A 23,977-nucleotide genomic window follows, 5' to 3' on the forward strand; every position below is an offset into this window, starting at 1 on the left:
TCCTCAAGCTGAGGATGTTCACGGAGTAAGGACCCTGCCTCCCCCATCACTTAGTTGAACTTTTAAACTTCCTAAGTTGACACAGTGAACAACATCCTAGAGCAGGAAGGGCATGTCCTTTTCACCCCAGGATGTAGAACTGCTGAGTTACTTAGTTAAGCTTCTAGACTCCTCAAGTTGACGCAGTGTATCAACCGTAACAGTTATTGAAGGTACAAAAGTCCATTCTGGATGGCAAAACCCTCTTTCTCACACCCCTGAAGGACATAGTACATCTTCAGACTTCAGCATTGCAGATCTCTGGAATTTTTATTAGAGGGTAATAATTTACAAAAAAATCCATCAAGGTTGCTGAGTTTGAAGGAATAGGACTAGGCCGGGTAGCCTGCTATTTTGTCTGAGACAGTGATGAAGTGTTTTGCTGACTCTAAGATGTGCTTTGGTGCTTATCACTATGGCAGTAAGGTGAAGTGCCATTTCTATTTCTCTAGCAACACATATGGAAATAATCTTTTAAACTTTGTCTCTTAGGAATCTATATCTATAATTCAGTCAGGAAGAATTTATACGAGGTATTGCAAGATGTATCAGAAAAGAGCTAAGAGTGAAAATTGGGAGGCTAATTCTTACTTTGTAGCCAGTTACCCATGTATGTCCCTCTATTACTATGAATTCCATATAAAGTATGTTTGTTTAAACCTTCAAATAGTTCTCATTTATAAATATTTATGTCAGCATATTAAAACTTTATTATCATTATCATCATTATTTATTTGGTACTGAGGATTGATCCCTGGGCCTTGCACATGCTAGGCAAGTGCCCTACCACCGAGCTATATCCCAAGTATTTTTTAAATTTTATTTTTAAACAGTGTCTCATTAAGTTGCCCAGGTTAGCATTAAAGTAAGAATCAGTCTGCCTTAGTCTCCAGAGTAGTTGGTATTATGGGTGTGACCAAAACACTTTGCTGTTTCCTTTTTTAAAATTTATTTTTTAATTTAATTTTTAAAAGTTATTAAACTCATATAGTTAAAGTAACGAAACATTTTAAAAAAACTTCTAATGAAAAGTTGTTCTACCTCTGTACTTCATCTGCTATTTCGTATTTACCCTACTGCGTAAAATACTGTTTTCAGCTTTTTATTCTTCTAGGGAATTATATTCACATATAAGCCAATATCTCTTATTTTTAAAGCATTTTACAACTGCTAAACTATATTTTTATACCAGAAAAAAAAATAAATTCAGCTGGTTTTGAAGGGCCAGGGATATAGCTCAATTGCTTAAGTGCCTGCCTGGCAAGTGCAAGGTCCTGAGTTTGATTCCCGGTACCAAAAAAAAAATTGAAAGCATTACTGCTTGGACAGATTTAAAGTAATTTTAATTTTGGTTAACTTAAGGATGAACTGGCAAGAAAAGATTATGAACAAAGGAGATTTGATCAGAAGAATCAAAGGACTAAGAAAGCACAGAATATGAGTAAAGATATGAAAGTCAACAAACAAGACAAAACTGTAAATAAATCTGTAATTCTAAGAAAACCTCAAAAACAAGTAGAGGATTATCTCAGAAGTCCATCTATGAGGAGCATGGCTACTTCCAGTTTACAGAAAGAGAGAAAAGAAGTAAGACCCTAATCTGGTTTTATGACATAAATGTTGCATTATGATTGATCATTTCCTTTAATTTCAATATAGTGAAGTTAATATGAAGATGTTTTTAAAGGTGTATGCAAATGTATTTTTACATTACTGATATTTAAGATTTTGGATCCATACTGTGGAAACCATTGCATGAAACCTGTAGTTTTTTCCTGAGATCTCATACTTTGTTTTTGTTCTGTTTTATTTTAAGAGACAGGGTGTTAAAAAAAATAGCCAGGTCTGGTGGTGCATGCTTGTAATTCCATCACACAGGAGGCTGAGGCAAGAGGATAGCTACAAGTTTGAGGCCAGTCTGGGCTACAAAGTGAGTTCAAGGCCAGCCTGGACCGTATGGTGAAACCTGTCTCAAAAAGACCAAAAGAAGAGGAGGGAGGTTTGCCAAGGCTGGCTCCAAATTTCCAGGTTTAAGCTGCCTTCCTGCTTCAGCCTTTCAAGAAGCTAGGATTATAGGTGCATGCCACCATGACCAAATGTAGATCTCAGTTTAGAAGCATAATATTACAGTTACTGCAGGTATAACTAGGGATCATCCAATCCCAAAACTAGATTGTCTAGTTTGTGGTACTCAAAACCATGTTTCATTTCCGTGTGTGTGTGTGTGTGTGTGTGGGGGGTATGTTTTGTGGCTAACTAGTTTAACAGATTTATATTTGGGGTCTAGTTGAGTGCAACATAGTTCTAGGTGCTGTGCAGGGAATTTTTGACTGTTCTAGTGCCAAACATAGATTGTTGAGCAGATTAGTAACACGTCCAATTCAGTGCTTGGCACTTAGTGAATGCTCAGTAAATGCTGCCTTTGTGAGGTATGTAGGTTAAGATCGAAAGTAGGGTCAGGAAAGTTTAGTGTTAAGTCATATGAAGACTAGGTTTATTATATTTTTTATTCTTGAATACAGTAAATATGTGTTAAATGTAAAATGAGTTTAAACTTTTTTTATACTAAAAATATAACTAGTAGTGTGAAAACTCATGTTTTATAGGTGGATGATTTTTATATTTACATTTTTTGCATTTTAAAACTCATGTTTGGGAGCCAGGCCGGGTGGTAGATGCCTGTAATTGCAGCAGTTGGGAGGCTGAGGCAGGAGGATCACCACTAGTTCAAGGCCAGCCTGAACTACATGGTCAGACCCTGTCTCAAAAAACAGAAATAAATAAATAAATAAACAAAACTCATATTTGAAAGCTATATCCAGAATTTAGGGGCTCTTTAAGATAGAGGATTTTTCTGACTTGATCATTCTTACTCTAGTACTTAAATTAGCACAGCAGGCTTCAGAAAAATGAGATAAGGGGCTGATGTCTACTTTCATGCTGAGTCTAATAATTTTGTATAAATAGGGGCCTTTGAAATCATCCACAGTGATACAAGATGAGGATCACATGTCCCAAGTATATGGAAAAGCAGTTTATCAGGGCCATCGCAGCACGCTGAAGAGAGGCCCGTACCTCAGGTTTAATTCTACAGCTCTGAAGTCCAAACCACAGAGACCAAAAGTAATAGAGCAAGTTAAAGGTAAGGAGCCTAACTTTGTGTGTTTTACTTCATTTTAAAATGCTATCAGTTTAATACATTAAGTAAAATGAAGTAGTTTTATTTGGTATTTATTTATTTATGATGTATGAGTACAGTTCAAACTATACTGCCTAAGATTGGAAAAATAATTTTTTTCCAGGAGAAATACAAAAAATAGATTAAAAATGAAGGCAGAGGGTAAGAGTAAGTGGGAAGAATTTTAGGATTAGATGGTGTCTTCAGATAAAGCATGACAATATTTTTATTTAGGTGATGAGTCTTGCATGATCTGAATTAGAATCGAGGAAAATGTCTGCTTTAGTCCATCCAGTCCCTGTGAAGAGGCAGCTCAGCCCCACGCTGTTTATTACCGTGAAGGGTTTATGGCATTGTGCATTTTTGTTTGTTCTCATGGAGCTTTACGTAGCGAAGGTGAACTTTTTTTGTTTATGTTGCTTTTGTACCCAATTTAAAATATCCTCCTATATCACCTCCTGTTTTGCCTCACATCTACCATTTCAGTGGTACATTTATTGTAACTTAATTAAATACTGAGGTTTTTTTTTTATGTTTGGACATTTCTCAGCTTACACTCCAGCAGTCAGTGAGCTGCTCTGACAGTGAGTAACCATTAAATAGCCACCAGCCAGTTTCCTCTCTTATACTTTCTAGAGCTTGTAGCTGTGGCAGTTGCTTTAGTTCTCTTTCCTTTCCAAAGCTTAGGTGATCATAGAAGGTAAAAAAGATAGGGTGTCAGGTTATCTATACGTGCTATTGATAATACTTAATAAAACATACAGTTTATGATATTTACCCTAGTGGGTGATGTTGATGCTAGTATTTCTGTGATCATTATAGGCACTAAAGTCAAGTCAATACGAACACAAACTGACTTTCATGCAACAAAACCTACAAAGACAGACTCTAAAATGCAACAGTCCATTACTGCCCTACCTCACAGTGAGCAGCAGTATCTGTTCAGCCCAAGCAGAGAAATGCCTACGTTTTCAGGTACTCTGGAAGGTCATCTAATTCCTATGGCAATTCTTTTAGGTAAGAACTAATAAAATACGTAGGGTAAATTTTAATTTCTTACCAGTAGTAGTAAAACTCACAGAGTAGTGCTGACACACCAGTTACCAACTTTGTGTGTGCAGGGAGGGCCTCAGCTGGCTCAGTCTCCGAAATGATGGGTTTCTGCTATATTTTTGCCCACAGGAAATGTTCTTTGGTATTTAATAGTACATTGTTATAGATGAAATGAAACTGAAATATGTTTAGACATATCATCAATGTTTATAACAATTCAAGACTTTGAGAAGTTTTGTTGGCTTGTTAGGATTGTCCTGTCTTAGAGGAAGTACTTTAAGTTGCTTTTACGTACTTTTGAGCTATCCTGTGGTAGGTAAATGTTAGTTGTATTTCAAGTCAGTGTTTGGTTTTACTTAATTTGAGGTTTGTTCACTCACCATGTTAAAAACTGAACAAATCATTTTTGCCCTCACACTAGCACTTCAGTTTGAATTAACTTTTTCATTGTCATTGCTATTTTCCTTTACTTTTGATATGATTTAAATATGAATTTTTAAACATAAAATATTTTTTTAGGTTGGATATTGTGGGTTAATGACATGTCAATTTGGTGGCTAAAGTGTGTTTAAACATGCCTTTTAGTAATACAAACAGTTAATATTTTTAAAGCCTAAGCACTTTATATATATGTTCTCTGATTTAACCATGTAAAGTTGGTAATATACCAATTTTATATTAAAATAAACCTGAGTCACAAAGAAATTTAAGTAGTAATTTGTTACTTACGTAGTAATTTGTCACACAGCTAAAGTGAACTTGGGATTTAAACTCAAGTAGTCTGGCTGTAGAGATTGTGGTTTAAAAAGTAGGCTGTATTTTCTGTCTTTGAAATGTGGAAAAGAAGTGGGACTTTGAAATGAAACCAACAAGGTTTTTGGGCTTTTGTAAATGTGGAAGCTGGGCATGGTGGTGCACGCTTATAATCCCAGCACTTGGGAAGCTGAGGCAGGAGGATCATTGCAAGTTTGAGACCAGCCTGGGCTACAAAGTGAGCTCAAGACCAGCCTGAATTACATAGGAAGACTCTGTCTAAAAAATATAATAAAATAGAATAGAAAGAATAGAAGAGAATAGAAGTATCTCAGAGCCTTTCTTTTGAGGGTAAAATTTGATAGTCTACATGCAATGGTCCCATCAAGTAGGTCCTCGTGCCTGCCAGCACTGCCGAGCGGCCCCGGGAGTGTGCTGGCAGTGCTGGTGATGGGCAGAGGTGGCTGGAGAAGCTGCTCTCCTTCCACCCGTGGAAGCAGCCGGAGAGCTGCAGACAGTAGTTAGATTTTTCCCTTATTTTCTGAACCAGTGGAAGTAGACTCATTTTTCTCTCCTAAACTTCTTAGGACAAACCCAAAGTAATAGCGATTCACTACCACCCGCGGGAGTCATGGTGCACAAGCCACACCCTGTCACTGTGACCACGTCCATTCCTCCAGCATCGCGAAAAGGAGAGCCCGGAGTCAGGAGACCTAACATAGCAGTGATAGAAATGAAGTCAGAAAAGAAGAGTCCTCCTCAGCTCACTGTGCAGGTAAGCCAGGTTGCATGACCAGAGCAAAAGTTGTAAGAATTTGAACATTTTTATTTTTTCAATATATTCTATTTAATTTTTTTATTAGTATGTGTTTGCAGTACATAATGATTGCATGCACATGGGGAGTTGGTACGTGTGCACAACACATTAATTATTTTTTCATGTCCTTCCCTCCCTCCCTCCACTCTCTTGGTCCCCTTCTTTTTGACAAAAAAATCCATCTCCCCATTTCCTATTATCTTTTATTTTGCTCTTGTAATATTTAGATTTCTCTTATGCCAGGTGTGGTGGTGTATGCATGTAATCCCAACACTTGGAAGGCTGAGGCAGGAGGCTCATTGCAAGTTCAAGACCAGCCTGGGCTACAAAGTGAGCTCAAGACCAGCCTCAACTGCATAGTGAGACCCTGTCTCAAAAAGACACAAAAAAAAAGTATTTGGATTTCTCCTATAAGGGAAACCAAGTGCTATTTAAACTAGTGTGTCTGATTTATTTCAGTTAACATTATCGTCTCAAGGTGCATCCATTTTCCTATATATGACTCCAGTTTATCCTTCTTTATGGCAGAGTAGTGCTCCATTGAGGATAATACCACCTTCTCTACCATCTATCTTTTGGTGGACATACAGGCTATTTTGAAGATGTAGCTGTCATGAATTGTGCTGCTAAAAAGCATGGGTGTGCATGTATTATTGTAATAGGATGTTTTTAACTTTTGGGAAGATACCTAGAAGGAGAATAGCTGGGTCAAATGGAATTTCTATTTTTAGTTTTTTGAGGAATCTCCACATTGATTTCCATAGTAGCTACATTACTTTACATTCACATCAATGTAGAAGGGTTCGTTTTTCTGTACAGCTCTCTAGCATTTGTTATTATTTGATTTCTTGATGATTGCCATTCTTTAGGAGTAAGAAGGAATTTCAGTGTTCTGATTTGTATTTCTTAAAGGCTGGAGATGTTGAATGTTTTTTCCTGTATTTATTGGCCATTTGTACTTCGTTTGAGATGTGTCTATTCATTTCACTTGCCCATTTTTGACTGAGTCTTTTATTCTTGGGTAGGGGTATAGTTTTTTTGAACTCTTCATATGTTCTTTTTTTTTTCTGGTACCGGGAATCGAACTCACAACCTTGCACTTGCCAGGCGAGTGCTATGCCGCTGAGCTAATCACCAGCCCCCTCTTTATATGTTCTAGATATTATTCCTCTGTCTCAGGAAGTGGACAAAATTTTTTCCGCATTCTTTTTTTTTTTTTTTGGTTTTTCTCCGGTACCAGGAACCGAACTCACGACCTTGCGCTTGCCAGGCAGGTGCTTTGCCGCTGAGCTAAATCCCCAGCCCCCTTTTTCTACATTCTGTAAGTTGTATCTTCACTCTGTCGATTGTTCCCTTTGCTATGCAGAAGGATTTTGTGTGTGTGAGTGTGAGTGTGTGTGTGGAGGGAGGAGAGAGAGAGGGAGAGAGAGAGAAAGAAAGACAGAGGGAGGATCTCACAGTGGAGTTCAGGCTGGCCTTGAACTCACTGTGTAGTCCAGACTGGTCTTGAACTTGCTACATTGCTCCTGCTTCAGCCTCCTGGGATTATAGACATGTACCAACATGGCTGGCTGCAGAAGCTTCTAAATATGATATCCCATTTACTGAATTTTTTTTTTTTTTGTCTTTTTGAGACAGGGTCTCACAATGTATACAATTCAGGCTGGCCTTTAACTCTCAGTGATCTTCCTGTCTCAGCCTCCTGAGGGCTGGGATTATAGGTGTGTGCCATCATGGCCAGCCCATTTATTGATTCTTGTTGTTATTTCTTGTGCAATTAGGGTTCTCCTCAGAAAGTCCTTACCTATTATTCCTGTGTCTTCAAGAGTTTTACATATTTTATCTTCTAGCATATTGTTTATATTTTATCATTTAGATGTTTGATCCATTTTTATTATAATTTAGTACATGGTGAGAGATACGGGTCTAAATTTAATCTTCTACATGATATCCAGTTTTTCCAGCACCATTTATTAAAGAAACTATCTTTTCATGACCAGAAAATTTTGAAGAAAAAAATCTTTGGCTTAATATAGTATTAGAACATTAAGAGCAGATTTTGATATCTGAAAGAACAAAGGGCTTAGGAAAATTAAGGATTTGGCTTCTGGTGTAATATAACAGAATTTCAGAATTAGTCTTGTAATTTAAAAAGAATGTACTATAGCTGGGTGTGGTGATGCATGCCTGTAATTCCAGGACTTGTGAGGCTGAGGCAGGAGGATTGCCACAAGTTTGAGGCCAGCCCGGGATACATAGTGAATTCAGGGGCACCCTGAACTATACAGTGAGACCCTATCTGAAAACAAAACAAAACAAAAAAAGAATGTAGTATATTAGAGTTTTTATAAATCAGTGGGAAGTAGAATTTATGTAAATGAAGTACTATATGTCATGGTTTGACAATGTGAAATAAATTTCTCTGAATTCCTGCTGAATAGCAGATAAGTTCCAAATAGGCTAACATACAACTACACAATGTAAAAAAGAGAAATTAGAAGATAATTGTATGGAATTTTAAAAAATCAGAATGGAAACTAAGTCTAGATACAAGAGAAGAAAATTTAGATACAATAGAAAAGTAGACAGCCTTACATCTATAAAATCTGAAACTTGGTTTGTTAAAAATTCTTAAAGAAAAACAATATGCGAGGGAATATAGATGTAAGTCCAGAAATAGTCAAAGGGCAAAAATGAGTGTCAACAAAAAAGAGAAAATATAGTTTACCATCAGGCAAATTAAATTTTGCTAGTAGCTGTTATTGCAGAAATGATCTTAATTATCTAATTTTGGTTGATGGTTGGATAAAATGTAGAATTAGTTATGTTTTTGATGATGGAAATAGAGATTGTTCGGATTGTATTTTGCCAGTAATTACAGGGATATTAAATATATATGCTCCATGAAATTAATCTACTTTTTTGTATGTACTGCATAAACATATAACTCCCTTTATTAGAGAAATTGTACATATTGGTAAATATGGTCAATGGTCACATCTATGGGTTAATTCTTTAAAAATCAGAATCAATAATTAGGGTAGATTCTATGTTCTCTTCATTACATTGTGAAATGTCTTGTGCAGTCATATTCTACTGTTGAATGACAACTTGTACAAATTTCAAAAAAATTAGAAGATACATATGAACACCAAGCTCTCTCCCTCCTTCTGCAACTGTCTTAGTGATTTTCTTCATCACTTCAGCATGCCTGCATGAGTTAACGGGACACATAGGAGGTGGTGGGAGATGAGGGTGATTTTCAGTGGTCACTGTTTTCTTCACGTGATCTTGACTGATGTCTTCATACGTGTGCTCAACTGTTAAAGGTTGCCGTTGCTCATCATAGCCAAACAGCCATAGCCGTGGTGTCTGGTAACATCTATCATAAGTGATGTATAAGTTGTAAGTTCTGGTCTGTAAAATAGCATCTTCACCTCCTGCGTCAGTTTTAGCTTTACAAGCTTCTACTGTTTTCCTTGTGTCTAGAGTAGCCTCATCTGTTTCTTGAGCTAAATCCCCAGCCCCCTCCTCATCTGTTTCGAACAATCCACTTTCTTCATATTCTTCCGTGTCTGCAGCTTCTCCTTCATCTTCCTCTTCTTCCTCTTCTTCCTCTTCACACGTTGCTGGGCAGTCTTGGAGTTTTATACTGTCCTTGTTTTCCAATGTAATCTCCTTAACTGCTTCATTTATCCCTGTAATACCTGTGTTGTGATATGTATCTACCCATCCCCCATCACCATCATCTTCTTCAATGATAGCGTCCAATTCATTTGAATGTTCCATCAGTTTGCAGCGTTTGTAGCATGGCACATTTCTGGTTATCAGAAATTGTTTGCCTGTTGGTAGGTATGCCTTCACTTTTAATTCCTCTCCTGTTGCCCATTGCATGTTGGACAGTGGTGGACTAAGTGATCTCCAGCTGCCACAAACTCTTCTGGGGTGATTACACCTGTTTCCTTAAATTTTGATTCCTTGAGCCCCGGGGTCAGGTACTCGGCAGCTTCCAGCGCCTTTCCCTTCACCCTGTTAATCACATTGTGCATCCTGGGGCCGGAGCGGGGGTCCCGCGATACGGTGGGGAGGGCAGCGGATTGGGACCACAGAGTCAATCAAGAATGTCCTCGAGGCTGACGATTTGCAGCGACATCCAGCCGGCGGCCCCCTAAGGGACGGGGATGCGGGGGAGGGGTGCCCCGCGATCCTTGCGTCCCTGGCGGCGCTGCCCTGGCGGCGCTCACCTGGCCCGAGGTACGGTGGCTGGGCCCGGGGAGAGCTGCGGGGAGAAGCGGCACACACGCTTCCCTTCGGCTTCTCGCGCACCCTTCGGTTCCCGTGCCTCTCACTCTCTCCTAATCTACTAATGTAACGAAATTGTTCAAAGTTTAAGAAGAAAACTCTGCATGGAAAAGTTTTTTTTTTTTTTGGTGGTGATCTTTGTATAAAAATAGCAAAACCCTGTTTACTAATTACAATTAAATAGGACATGAATGTATATAAAGTTCTTAATGGTACTGGGGATTGACCCAGGAGTATAGTACTACTGAGCTGCATCCCCAGCCCCTCTCCCCGTTGTCACCAATTTCTAGGTTACTCAGGCTGTTGAAATATTACATAATTATTTAAAAATGAGGTCTATAAGTCCTTTGTAAAGTGCTTCAGGTCTAAAAATAATGAAAAATTGAAAATGAAAACTGTTTCAGATTTTTAGATTTATTTATGCCCAAGTGGGTAGTAAAAATGCAGAGCATATAGTAGTGAAAAAGAAGTTATCTTAAGATAGGGTTTTTTTTTTTTTTTAAATTTTTTGGTTAGGTCTCACTGTGTAGCTGAGGCTGGCCTTGAGCTCACGGTATAGCTCAGGCTGGCTTCGAACTCACAGCAATCCTCCTGTCTCAGTCTTCCAAGCACTGAGATTACAGCAGTACACCATAGCACTCGGCTCTTTAAGAGAGCGTTAAATTTTGTAAAACTTTCTTTATAATTGAGAGAATCTGTTAGCCATTGGTTTTACAATAAAAAGTCAAAGGGCATGTTTTGCTGTTTGAATTTTGACAGATACTTAAGGAATACTAAAGAAAAAGCTGGACACTATGTTCTGTTGCAGGTATTACCCAATGTGGACATTGATAGTCCTTTAAACGGCAGTACCTCTGCCAGCTCGCCTCTGCCCAGTCCCGAGGGAGCACCTCTTCCTCCGCTGCGGACGTGCATACAGGTCTGGTATAGAGTTCTGTCTTCATTTCAGGAAGTAATGACTGTACAGTTTAATGTTATTCTGTGCAAAGCTTTCCACTATACTGGAAATGTGTTTTAGTAATTTAGGTTTTGAGGAAAAGGTTCACAGTGAATCTCAGATTGTTTATGAACTTGAAAAAGAAAGTCTGCTTCAGATCCTGCAAGGTATAAATATTCAGAAAGTGATAATCCTTACTGTAAGTTTTTGGTAACTTAAGTTGTGATTCCAATATGTGAAGAAAGAATTTTTCTTTTGTAAGGACTCTTATTTGCATAGGAATTGTAAGCTTCCTGATCGTGAATTTTTTAGTGACAACTAGAGTTCATGCTTTGGTTGTTACTGTCATCATCAGACTGTTACCATGATGCAAAACTATGCATTTACTCCTAGTATTTATTTGCTTCTGAATAATGAAGTTACGGTTTTAGTACGAAGCAAAATAATAGTGTAACTTACTCCACATTTTAGTTATTGTAAGCAAATTTGATCATGGAGGATAGCTTTAAAGAGAGGAAAAATACTAATACCCTCTCATGATTACAAATGATAAAATAGAACTGACCTTATGTGGTATCTGTACCTAATTTAAATTTTATTTATTTATTTTTCATACTGGGAATCAAACTCATGACCTTGTGCTTGACAGGCAGGCGTTGGGCCACTGAGCTGTATTCCTGGCCCATCTAATTTAAATTTTAACGAATAAGTTGTTTTTTGTTTTTTTTTTGCCGTAAGTTTATTGAGACATATAACAATATGTATTTTTTTTTTACTTTATCATTCTGCTTTCAGTGAGAGGCTGTTGAGGATTTTGTTACTGCATCTTTAGTGAGATCCGGATGTTAAATTTAAGAAATGACTTTTATATTTCAGACATATTTGATTCTGTATCTGTCAGAATTTTGATTCTGTATCTATCAGAATTCTGTATTTGTGAGTTTGTGTAAGTGTATATATATCTATAGCTGTGAACATTCTTTTTTTTTTTTTTTTGGCACCAGGAATATAACTCATGACCTCATGCTTGCCAGGCAAGCACTATGCCACTAAGCTATAGCCCCAGCCCTAAACAGTCTTCTTTATTTTATTTATTTGTTTTTTTGAGACAGGGTTTCGCTATGTATTCTAGGCTGGCCTTGAACTCACAGTAGTCCTCCTGCCTCAGCCTCCCAAGTGTTGGGAGTTATAGGCGTGAGCCATCATGCCTGCCTATTTATTTTAACTATAGAGAAAAGTCACTTTTATCTATCTGTTGATTCATTGATTTACACTGCATTTGTTGAAGGAGTCTTCTAAATATGAAGACTGAATTTCTTATAGCTAAATTGAATTTCTTTTTTTGGTACTGGGAATCCAACTCAGGACCTTGCATTTGCCAGGCAGGTGCTTGTGCCACTGAGCTACATCCCTGGCCCATAAAATTGAATTTCTAATAGCTATTGAAATGATAACCTAATGGTTTAAGTACAAACTTTTATTTCATTTACTAATTAATTGATTCTGAATAGGATAGTAAAATAAAAAGTGATGTATAATTACAAGTCTATGCTATATGTGAAAATATGATAAATATATGTAAATTTTAAAAGTTAAGCACAATAAAAATTTTCTTAAAATACTTTCTTAGACTCCAGAATTTATGAAGGTAGATGAAGAAGAGGTGAAGTTTCCAGGAACTAACTTTGATGAAGTAATTGATGTTATTCAGGTAACAAAGCTTTGAATCCATGAAAAATTTTCGGCTAGGACTTTTCTCAGTGGTTGAATATCTTTAGATTATCAATATTGTGTTACAGCACTTTGAGAGAGTTGCTTTTACTTTTAAGTTAAAGTATACTTTTATTTTAAAACATTGTGATGTTATTATTCTATAGTACATTGTTGTCTTCATCTCTATCATTCATTTCATTCAAATAATGATGTTTGTTTCCCACCTAGACTTTTTCCTGTTTCCTGCTTTCTTTTTTTCTTTTTTTGTTTTCTACCTCATCAGTCATTTCTTCACTCTGATAGTATTTATCCCTTGCAGTAATGGCAGTTTATATTGAGAAAAAAATTGTGATGGTACCGGGATCACAAATACAGAATTCTGACAGATACAGAATCAAAATTCTGATAGATACATTTTTCAGAATCCAAGGAAGATCCCCTATTTAAGACAGAGTTACAGACATAATAGAAATAAGAAATGGAGGGAAAAGGAGGAGGAAGTAAAGTACAAAAACTATAAGGAATGATCATAGACCATAGAAACGACTTGATTATTAATATCAGCAGTGTTCAGGGAAGATATGTTTTCATATTGTTTGAGTTTTGGAGCTAAGAACTACTTTTGTTAATTAGACATTAAATCTGTTTTTTAGTTAAATATTTTTATTTAAGGAATTTCACATGTAATTTCTTTAATACTCATCAAGGTCACTTTAATGAAGTTCTTTGTCTTCAAGATAGCCCTTTTAAAAAGAACTGATGCTTACTCCAGTCATTCTACCTGCTCTACGTGAGAATATAAAAGTAATTATATAGTCATCAGTGAGTTCTGGAGGCAGGCTAGGTTCTCTACTTATAAACTGGTTAGGAACTAAGAAGGGTAACAGTGTAGATTAACTAGGGAAAGTAAGTCTCCAGAGATCTAAGCGTGCTTGTAGTAAGCGTAAGAATTAACTAGGGAAAGTAAGCCTCCAGAAAGTAAGCAGGCCTTGTAGTAAGTGTAAGAATTCTAAATTTGGCTGTTGTAAATAATATTGCACAGTGTTCACCTCCTCAATGGAAGGTTCCCAACAGGTTGATTGCTAACAAGGTAGCAGACAGAAAACCTAGTGGGAAATTTTTTTATGGTCATGTCCGACGCAAATGAGAAACTTCATTCAGAAAGCCTTGGTAATGACTGACCATAGAAATTAAATCCTTTAGAATTTGCAGTTATGCAATATATTAACAGTATTTGTTCTTCTGTACGTCTTGTCATATGAGTATCAGATGGGTGCCACATGAGTGTTTTAAAGCAGGAAGTTTATTTATCTTTATATCCCTAAAGCCTAGTGAAGCTCCTTGTGAACCTGTGTATTTGGTGTGTGAGTGACAGGATCATTTGTAGAACTCACAGTGGATTTGGAGTTTAAGGACAAGGACTCTGACTCAAACTCTACATGGGATAGCTGTGGGCTTCATTTTTTTGTCTTTTTGAGACAGGGTCTTCCTATGCAGTGCAGGCTGGCCTTGGGCTCACTTTGTAGCCCAGGCTGGTCTCGAACTTGCAAGGATTCTCCTGCCTCAGCCTCCAGAGTGCTGGGATTATAGGCATGTGCCACCACGCCCGGGGGGCTTCATTTTTTCATGGGCCATTAAGGAGACTGAACTTTTTAAAGACGCGTATTGAATAATAGGTAAGGTGATGTCTCTGATTTGCTTAGTCTTGGTGACAGCGAGCTGCCCATCAGTTGGTAACTGTTGAAGTTAAAGAGTAGACCAAAAAATTCATGTTATTTATATACAACATATAGTACCTGGGAACTATTTTGTTTACTTTTAAAAACTATCACTTTTTGTAATGTTTTGAAATTTCAAATATTACTGTTTTTACCATGAAAAGATGATACAAAGAATGAATAAAGTGTCCTAACTGCATTTTTAATGTAAGTTATAGTGTTTTGCAAGAGCAAACAGCAAGCGTCTGTTAAATTTAATGTTTATGTTAATAATGTTTTATGTAGGAATAATTAAGTTTTCTAATTTGTTTTATGACTTTATATATGATGGATATTGGGTTTCTTTTTTATTTGTGTGTGCGCGCACGAGCGTAGGTAGTGCTGGGTGTGGGACCCAGGTCCTTGTGTGTGCTAGGCAAGTGCTGTACCAAGGGGTTGTTACTGTACCCCAGGACTGGGTTTTAAAAGGATAAAGTGATTGTAAAATTAATTAATTCTTCTTCAATATGATACATATAATTGATGTGTACTGTATGTTGTAATTAATGTGATACCACCTAATTAGAGATGCTCTTGAGTAATTTAGAAGTGTTGGTTAGTTCACTCACCTAGCTAAGTTCCCTGCTACATGTGGCACTCGGTAAATGTTGAACAGACACGAATGTAATAGTTTTGTTTCTGTTATTACCAGGAAGAGGAGAAATGTGATGAAATTCCAGAATGCTCTGAACCAATGCTGGAGTTTAACAGAAGCGTTAAAGTTGCTTCCACAAGATATAATGGTCCTCCATTCCCACCAGTTGTTTCAACTTCTCAGCCCACTGCTGATATTCTGGATAAAGTAATCGAGAGAAAAGAAACATTAGAAAATCACTTAATTCAGTGGTGAGTTTACAGTGGTGTTGGTGTGAACAGAATCACAGTAACATAAATTAAAAGTATGATTTTAGGTGAAAATCTTCCTTGTCTTCCTTTGTTTATTGAATGTATCCTTTGCTAGAGTCCCTGGGAACTACTTGTTGGAGGCATTGGTTTTTGTCCTTGAGTACTTGTGCTTAGGCTCGCTGCTGTGGCAGAGGCTGCTGTTGAGTCTCAAGCCTTACCAGTGTGCTGTTCGTTAGTCTAGTGATTCACTTTCTGAAATTTATCCTAAGGAAATACTTAGGATTCTGCTGTTAGACCATAAAATACCTAGCACTAAAAACAAGGCACTGATGTAAGTTTGTTATACGTCTACATTAGTAAGTCTAATACTCAGTTGTTTATGTGCATGTGAGTAGGAGAAGAATCTCATTATATCCCTGCTTTTACTTGTGAGAAATCTTAAGGAAGCTGAGGAAGAAATGAAACAACTAAATAGGAATTGTTATTAAATTTAGATCTGGAAGAGTATTTTATGATACTGAAAGATATTAATAATATGCTTATGGATATGGAGTAGGATATGAAGTAGGATACTAACAGTGGATCTAACAATCTGTTTCTAAGGCCTTACTCAAAAATAAATGTACACAGATTGAAAGTTTGGAAACATGTACATCAAATTGTTAACTGTGTTTATCCCTGAATCTAAGTTATGCATTAGCCTTATCAAATTAAAGAGACTTTTATATAGTTTCTAGATTTTCTTTTTCTTTTCTTTTTTGGGGGCAAGGGAGATAGCGCCTTACTGTATGATTCAGGCTGGCCTTGAACTCACTATGTTGCCGTGGCAGGCCTCCTGCCTCAGCTCTCAAGTGCTGGGATTCTAGGTGTGTACCACCATGCCTGGCATATATTTTCTGAATTTTCTACAATGATGTCTATCTTTTATATGGTAATTTATAAGAAGTCTATTAACTATTCTAGAGAAATGTACAAAAGAAAATCTATTCTTTCTCCTTTTCCCTTTCTCTTCCCCTTGCTGAAAATGACCTTGGAAATAATTTTTAAAAACCTTTTTAGAAGAAAACTACCCTATATTTTAGTCGATATATTTATTTCCTTGAGAATGCAGCTGGGGAATTTTTTCCTAGCTCTGACATACTGTAATAGGGTTTTATATGAGGTGTGCTTGAAAGTACTGCATTTTTAAATAAAACAATTACTGTAGTAAAAGACAAATTGCCATTAAACTCTCTCAAAATACTCCCTCTCACTTGGCATACACTTATCCTATGGTTCTTGCCATTCTTGACGCAGCTCTGGAAGTCCCCTTTTGTGAGTGTCTTTAGTTACACTGTCATGGCTGCCTTGATGTCCTTAATTAATTAAAAATATTTATCTTCCATGGTCATTTTAATTTTGGAGAAGAGTCAGAAGGCTTACAGTGCCAGATCTGGTGCATGAGGTGGACAAAGACACACTATAATGTTTTTATGAGCCTGCCTTTCCGGTGGGTGACACCGGCAGCAGCATTCCTTCAGTTTTTGATCATACTTTGTAAGGACACTCATGAAAGAGGACTTCAGAACTGCTTCAAAAGGTGGTGAGAATAATGGGATATGTTCTAAGTGAGGGTGAGTCTCTTAAGGGGGATTAATAGCAGTGTGTCTTTTGCTGTAATAAATATTTAAATTTAAATGTTCACAGTATTTTTGATCTTCCCTTGTGATCACAGAGTGGGAATCACACCTTTTAGGTACATGATGTGCCAGATAGTTTTTGACCTAACTCCTTGAATTTAAGGATCCTGTTAAGCTTCTCATTAGACTAATAGAAAAGATATTAATTTAATTTGTCTTCATGAAGTATTTCCTACAGGGAGATTGTTTTTTGGGGTTTATCCTCTTAGAATATTTGTTCTTTTTCTTCTTTCTAGATGCACCTTTCTGATGACTGCTTTCACATGTAAATACTTGTGCCTCTGGGTAAAGGTTATTCTTAAGGGTGATATGTCTAGCGTTTTATGCATTTCAACCAAATTTAGGATTCTTTAACTTGTATCCCTCCAGGGTGGAACAAGAAATAATGTCAAGAATTATCTCTGGGCACTTTCCAGTCCCCTCGCAGACCAGACTTCCTGCCAGTGTCTCAGTCAGTGAGGCCAGTGAGCCATCAACTCCTGACATCGGTAAGTGGAATGAGGTCTGTTGTTGGTGTCGTTAAAGGATAACATTTTAACCTGACTTTCTGTACGCCTGTAAACCCACCTACTCAGGAGGCTGAGGCTAGAGGTTCTCAAGCTTGAGGCTAGCCTCAGCAACTTAGTGAGACCCTGCTTCAATAAGAATATTTAGAAAGGACTGGGATGTAGCTCAGTGGTAGAGCACTTGTGTAGCCTGTGTGAGGACCTGCGTTCCATCCCCAGTAGGGCAAAACCAAAGCAAAACCAAAAAACAAAGCCAACAACAAAACAAAAAAACCCTTGTAGTTTATTGGAGATTTATGTAGCTCAGAGGTCCAGTAGCTGACAAAGGATAAGGCCTGCCTTGCTGCCTTCCAGTCTCACTGTCTGGTCCTGCCCTGTGCAGAGACCAGGTCTCCCCGCCTTTCATCCCTTCTCCGTGGTAGGAACTAGGTCTCCCTCAGGCCTTCGTCAGTCTATATGGTTCTCAGGGTTGACACTGTTTCTCCTTTCGTTGTGAGTCTTTCTATTTTTATTTTAAAGAGAAAAGAACAGAACCAAAATAACAAAAATACAGACAAAAAACACCACAAAAACAATAAAAACAATACAAAATTTCAAAACAAGATGATAGGAAATTAACAGTGGTTGTTGTGTTACATATTGTTGTCTTCAAAGTAGTTGTTCAGATTACCAGATACAGGCATACAAGATTGATCAATTAAACATTAACTGTTCCTTTCAATAAACTAATAAAAATTAGTAGTACAGTTAGCTTAGCTATTTTGTGTATATATATATATATTTTTTTTTTTTCTTCCTTTTTTCTTTTTTTTCTCCTTTCCCTCATCCCAGTTCTTTCCTTTTGAGCAGTTTCTTTCCCATTCACAATATCTACTGTACCTTTCAGATTTTATTTACTCTTTCAGGTTCTTACTCTAGGGAGACAATATGATGTTTACACATGTGAGTCTGATTTATTTCACTTATGAGCATGGTCTCTAATTGCATCCATTCACATATAAAAGCCTCAAGTTTATCTTTCCTTATAGCTGAGTAATATTCCATTGTATAAAAATACCACATCTTTTTTATTCATTCCTCAGTTGATAGGCATTTGGGTTGTTTCCAAGATTCAGCACTGTGTAAGAACTCCATATTTTCTACATCTCCAACATCGCTGGTATTGTCAGTGGTTTTATTCTAGCCATTCTGTTGTGGGTGGCGACAGTGCACCCACTGTGGTTTTTATTTGCATTTTCTTAGGTACACTAGTGAGAGTAATTGTTAGTGATGACTGATGGTGCTGTAGAGATTTTTGTGGGTTTATCTGCCATCTATATATTTACTTTGGAGAAATGTTTCAAATCTTGTGCTCACTTTTAACTTGAGATTTATGTGTTTATACTGTTGACCTATATAAGTTCTTTATTCTTGATAAAAGTTCTGGGTATGTGTGTTGGAAATACATTCTGGTTTGTGTCTTGCCTTTTGGCTTTCTCAATATTACCTTTTGAAGGGCAAAAGATTATTATTGTTATTTTTTTGGGTACTGGGAATCAAACTCAGGACCTCGTGCTTGCTAGGTAGGCACTGTGTTATTGAGCTGTATCCCTGACCCCTAAGGTTATTTTTTTGATATGGGCTCTCACGATGTAGTTCAGGGTGGGCTTGAGCTCACTGTAGCCCAGGTTGGCATTTGCTCCCATGTCTGGCTCCCCAAAAGATTAATTTTTTTTGTTAGTTTGTTTTTTTTCTGGTACCGGGAATTGAACTCATGACCTTGTGCTTGCCAGGCAGGCACGGTGCCGCTGAGCTAAATCCCCAGCCCCCAAAAGATTAATTTTTTTTTTTTTTTGGTTTTTCTCCGGTACTGGGAACCAAACTCACGACCTTGCGCTTGCCAGGCAGGCGCTTTTGCCGCTGAGCTAAATCCCCAGCCCCCAAAAGATTAATTTTGATGAAGTCTAATTTACCATTTTTTTCTTTTATAGTCTGTCAATCTTTTACGCATACTACTTAAATCTTTGCCTAACTTGAAGTCATTAAGATTTTCTTTTTTTTCCCTAGAACATGTGATTTTAGAGTATGCGTTTTAGGTCAATAGCCCTGCTCTCTGTGCCTAGGGATCACACCTAGGGGCCTCATGCCTGCTGTGCACATGCTCAGCCCCATGCCACACTTCCAGCTCCTGTGTGGCATAATTGGAGTTGAATGTTGTATGTGGGTGAAGTAAGGATTAAGATTCCTTTTCTTTTTTTGCATATGAATTACTAATTCCACTATTTGTTGAAAAGATTATTCTTTCTCTGTTGAACTCCTTTGACTCTTTTGTTGAAAATTAATTGGCTAAATATGTACAGCTCTGTTTGTGGACTTTCTGTTTGCCCCATTCATTTACAAGTTTTTCTTTATGCTAATGGCACACTTGATTGTATAATTTAATAATAAAGAAATTGAGAGAGTTAAGTTTTCCAACTTTTGGGGGAGTAATATTTCTATGAATCATTACGTGTACTTTTTCCTTCTTTCCAGTTTGAGAATAATCTCCTCTTCCCCCTTTCCTGTGCTCTTACTTTCTTATGCCCACTTTCTGTTCTGTGCAGGTTGGTTTTCTACCCTGTGCTTCAATAAACTTCTTCCTCAGAGCATTTTTCAAACCTTTACTAGAATGGGAGCTGTTGAACACCTCTAATTCTTAGAGTTCCATAGGTTTTTGGCTTCCGTTATGCTTCATTCTGTTCTACTTGCTGTCTTTTTTAGCTTGAAGACTTTCATTTTTTTCATTTTATTTTCTGGTAGCTGAAGAAAATTATTTCCCAAATTCCTGTGTTCTTCTTTTTTGTCTGTTTTTCCAGTTTCTTCTTACTATTGGTTATCTTGTGTTAGTTGGTGACTTCTAGGCCAACCCTGAATTATAAACTTATAGTTCTGCCTGCTGATGAATATTCTACATGATGGTCTCCTGGCATCCCAAATTTGGCATGTCCAAAATGTGTCTCATTTGTCTACCCGTGCCTGCTCTTCCTCTGCTCTCTATTTCTGTCAGTGATAGTACAATTTCCCCAGCAGCCAACCTGCAAAGCCTTGGAGTTACTGTTTTTATAATCATTGTCATCATAATAATAACTGTGTTTCTGTTGTTGTGCTCCTCTTCCATCCCCACTCATGACAACTTGCATCTCAGCTCCATGTATTTTATTGTTGCCTTTGGCTACTTGTTCCTATGTAATACAGTTGTCATCTGTCCTCCCACTGCTGCTGCCTCAGGTTTTCTTTCATCATCTTATTTTTTCAAGGAAAGAAAAAAAACGACCAACACAGTCACAAGAAAATTGATGTGTTTCTTGATTAAAATTTTAAAATGTTTTCACATTGGATATTTACATCCTGTTTTGTTTTTCTCTGCTTTTGTCTTGCCAGTATGTGGGGAGGGGTTTTGGGCTTTATGACTGAGATTTTTTGGTCATGCCAAAACAGTTATGGAAATAAAAAAGGGGTGTCTGGGGTTATTTTGTGCAACATTAAGTTTGGGGTTTTGAAAATCTCTGCTATGGTGACTGCAGAGTAAATTGCTATCACCCCTAATGAGTGATCCCAGACACCGGTATCCCCTGTTAGAGAATTCTGCCTGTTGCCGCCACCCTTGTACTACCAAAAGTATCTATTTGATTATACAGATTGTTGCTCACAGATTTCCACACAGAGCTTTAGAAATACCATTTAAATTCAGTAAAGTCCCTAAAGGAATTTTTACTTAAGTTTTTATAATTCATGTAAGTGAATTATTTGCAACCCAGTGGCAAATTAATATTGCTGTAAAGTACATACTAGTACCAGGCACCAAAACTGCTACAGATGTCTGGAGACATTTGGCCTCTAATATTAATAAGTGGTGTGTCTGAGACTAGAGGGAAGGAAACTTTGTCTCTTACTTATTGTGTCCTTGTACTTTTGACCAAGACTGGCGATACGATTTGTTTTCAGATAGGACATTGAATATGGATGCAAATCCTTTTTATTATTAAATTCTTCAGTGGTGGGAAAGAGGCTGTATAAATATTCATCTGTATGGCTCCCCTTTTGGTTTGTTGAGAGAGGATGTTCATTATTCATATTGCTATTTTAGTCTCTCTGACTGTAAGTAGGTATATTTGTATTTTCATTTTGACTCCATCTTCTGCCTGCATATACACCTATACTGCCATCTGTAAAAATGTGAGCACTAAGGCTTAGAAGACTAGTGTGTTTCTTGCCCACTTATTCTGAAAATCTTCTGTTTGTAGTGGAAGGAACCTGTGGTGGTGCCCTCCAGCTTTTTGTTGACGCAGGCGTTCCTGTGAGTTCAGACACGATCAGGTGTTTGGTGAATGATGCTCTTGCTGAGACCATTGCTGGCATGCTAGGCGACAGGGAATCGAAGAAGCAAGGTCCTGGCGCTGCAGATGTTCCTGCTGATGTCTCAACAAGTGAAACGCCCTTGCTGGTAGGAGTGACTTACACTTCTGGGAATTATTGACATAGTTATTAGAGAATAATAAAATAGATACATTGTAAGCTGCATGTCATCAGATCATGGTTTATGGTAGAATTTTATTCCTTATCAGTGTAATGAAAGTAACATTTTCCCTAAAATATTCAAGTCTGCAGAAAAGTTAAAAATATGACACATTGATAAAAACACAAAGCAACAAAAGCATGCTTTACCTATATTTCACAATTGATGGCGTTTCTGGCACATTTAAAAACCTGTCTTTTGACCCGGCATGGTGGTGCACACCTGTAATCCCAGCACTTGGGAGGCTGAGGCAGGAAGATTGCATGAGTTTTGAGCCCAGCTTGGGCCATATAGTGAGTTCAAGGCCAGCCTGAACTATATGTAGTGTGACCCTGTCTCAAAACAAACAAAAAACCTGTCTTTCTATGTTACAACCTAGATACCCTTTAAAAACCATTTGGGAGTTGCAGATATCATGATACTTTACTTCGGAACCATTGAGAGTACCAACTAAGAATGAGATACTTTCTTATACAACCAAAATCCCATTTTAATACCTTCCAAATTTAATGTTGATATGTTAATAATATAGAATTGGAGACCATATTCAGATTTCCCCAGTGGTCCCCAAAATGTCCTGTTTTTAAGTAAACATTCAAGATATAGCCAAGGACTTTATGTTGCTTTAGATGATTTCATAAAATGATACTTTAAACTTTGAAAGAAACTGTATTTCAAGTACATTGATTATTGTATTATTGTATCATTGACCACCCTTACTATGTTAAGTATTATTTCTAACCAGTTGTAGCACCCTGAAATCACACAAATCTGAAATTTACTCTATTAGCAGCTGTTGAAAATTCTGTAGTTTCTTCAGGTTGTACAGATGATGGAAACCTCATTTTCCATAGGTGAAGCAGGTAAACGGACCTACTTGGTACTTAAACCTAAAGCCCCGTATCTGACTCTCGTGGAGGTTGCTGTGACTGTGGTGAGAGTGCCCAGACCGGTGCTGCTTCAGCTCCTGGGGGACCTGGGCAGCACGGATGCAGTCCGGGGCATGGCTTTGTGCCAGTCAGCTTAGTTTTTGGCTCACATGCTGCCCGTACTTCCTCTTTTTTGGTTGTACATGATATATCTTGATTCTTTTTTCCCATTCCCCTCCACTCCCTTCAACCCCTTTTCCCCTCCTTATTTACAAAAGCTTTGTTTCCCTTTTTTCTTCGATTTTTCTCTTGTCCCTTCTCCACTTTCACCCTCACCCCTTCCTTATTTGAACATTTTCTTCCCATTTCCCAGTATCTGTTACACATTTTGGTCCTTATTTATACTTTCAATTTCTCACACCAGAGCAACAATGCAGTATTTAAATATGTGTGTCTGATTTATTTCACTTAGAGTATGATCTTAAGGTGTATCTATTTAGCTAGAAATGCCTCAAGTTTATCCTTCTTTATGGCTGAGTAGTACTCCACTGTATTAAAAAACCACATCTTTATCCATTCTCCAGTTGATAGGTATTTCAGCTGTTTCCAAGATTTGGTTATTACAGACTGTGCTGCTGTAAAGATGGGTGGCTACACATACTTGCATGAGGGTGATTGAATGATAAAATTTGGAAAATCAGTATAAATAAGCTACTAATATATTTGTTAAGAGCATGGGCTCTGGAGTTGGTAAGACCTGAATTTGCTTCCTTAGGTGTGTCCTTTAATCTTATCTTTATAATACAGGTAGAATGTCTAACGATGTATAAGACCTTGAGTTTACTAAAGTCTGCTTACTGAATATCTGGTAGAGCAAGACTTCCTCCATTGATTTATTGTTTATCTTCAGAATTGTCATGAGTTTTCTTGTTTTTTGTCTTAATATATTTGGTTAAATATATATATATATATATATATATATATTGTTTTGTTT

General features: G+C 37.3%; 1 protein-coding gene and 1 pseudogene across 3 annotated transcripts in view; one reads left to right on the forward strand and one right to left on the reverse strand.

Annotated features, from left to right (window-relative positions):
- Positions 1-23,977, forward strand: part of Kiaa0586 (KIAA0586 ortholog) — a 115,433-nt gene that overhangs the window by 26,545 nt on the left and 64,911 nt on the right. For all 3 annotated transcript variants that reach the window (XM_005399217.2, XM_013521976.1, XM_013521975.1), the window contains exons 13-21: positions 1,402-1,626; positions 3,007-3,181; positions 4,040-4,234; positions 5,611-5,798; positions 10,951-11,061; positions 12,710-12,790; positions 15,202-15,395; positions 17,444-17,562; positions 21,843-22,042. In XM_005399217.2, coding sequence (XP_005399274.1) covers positions 1,402-1,626; positions 3,007-3,181; positions 4,040-4,234; positions 5,611-5,798; positions 10,951-11,061; positions 12,710-12,790; positions 15,202-15,395; positions 17,444-17,562; positions 21,843-22,042 — 1,488 coding nt within the window. The remainder of the gene's footprint in view (positions 1-1,401; positions 1,627-3,006; positions 3,182-4,039; positions 4,235-5,610; positions 5,799-10,950; positions 11,062-12,709; positions 12,791-15,201; positions 15,396-17,443; positions 17,563-21,842; positions 22,043-23,977) is intronic.
- Positions 8,902-9,894, reverse strand: LOC102004464 (annotated as a pseudogene).

This window comes from Chinchilla lanigera, unplaced genomic scaffold (genome assembly GCF_000276665.1).
Source record: "Chinchilla lanigera isolate Chin_1 unplaced genomic scaffold, ChiLan1.0 scaffold00065, whole genome shotgun sequence".
NCBI lineage: Eukaryota > Metazoa > Chordata > Mammalia > Rodentia > Chinchillidae > Chinchilla > Chinchilla lanigera.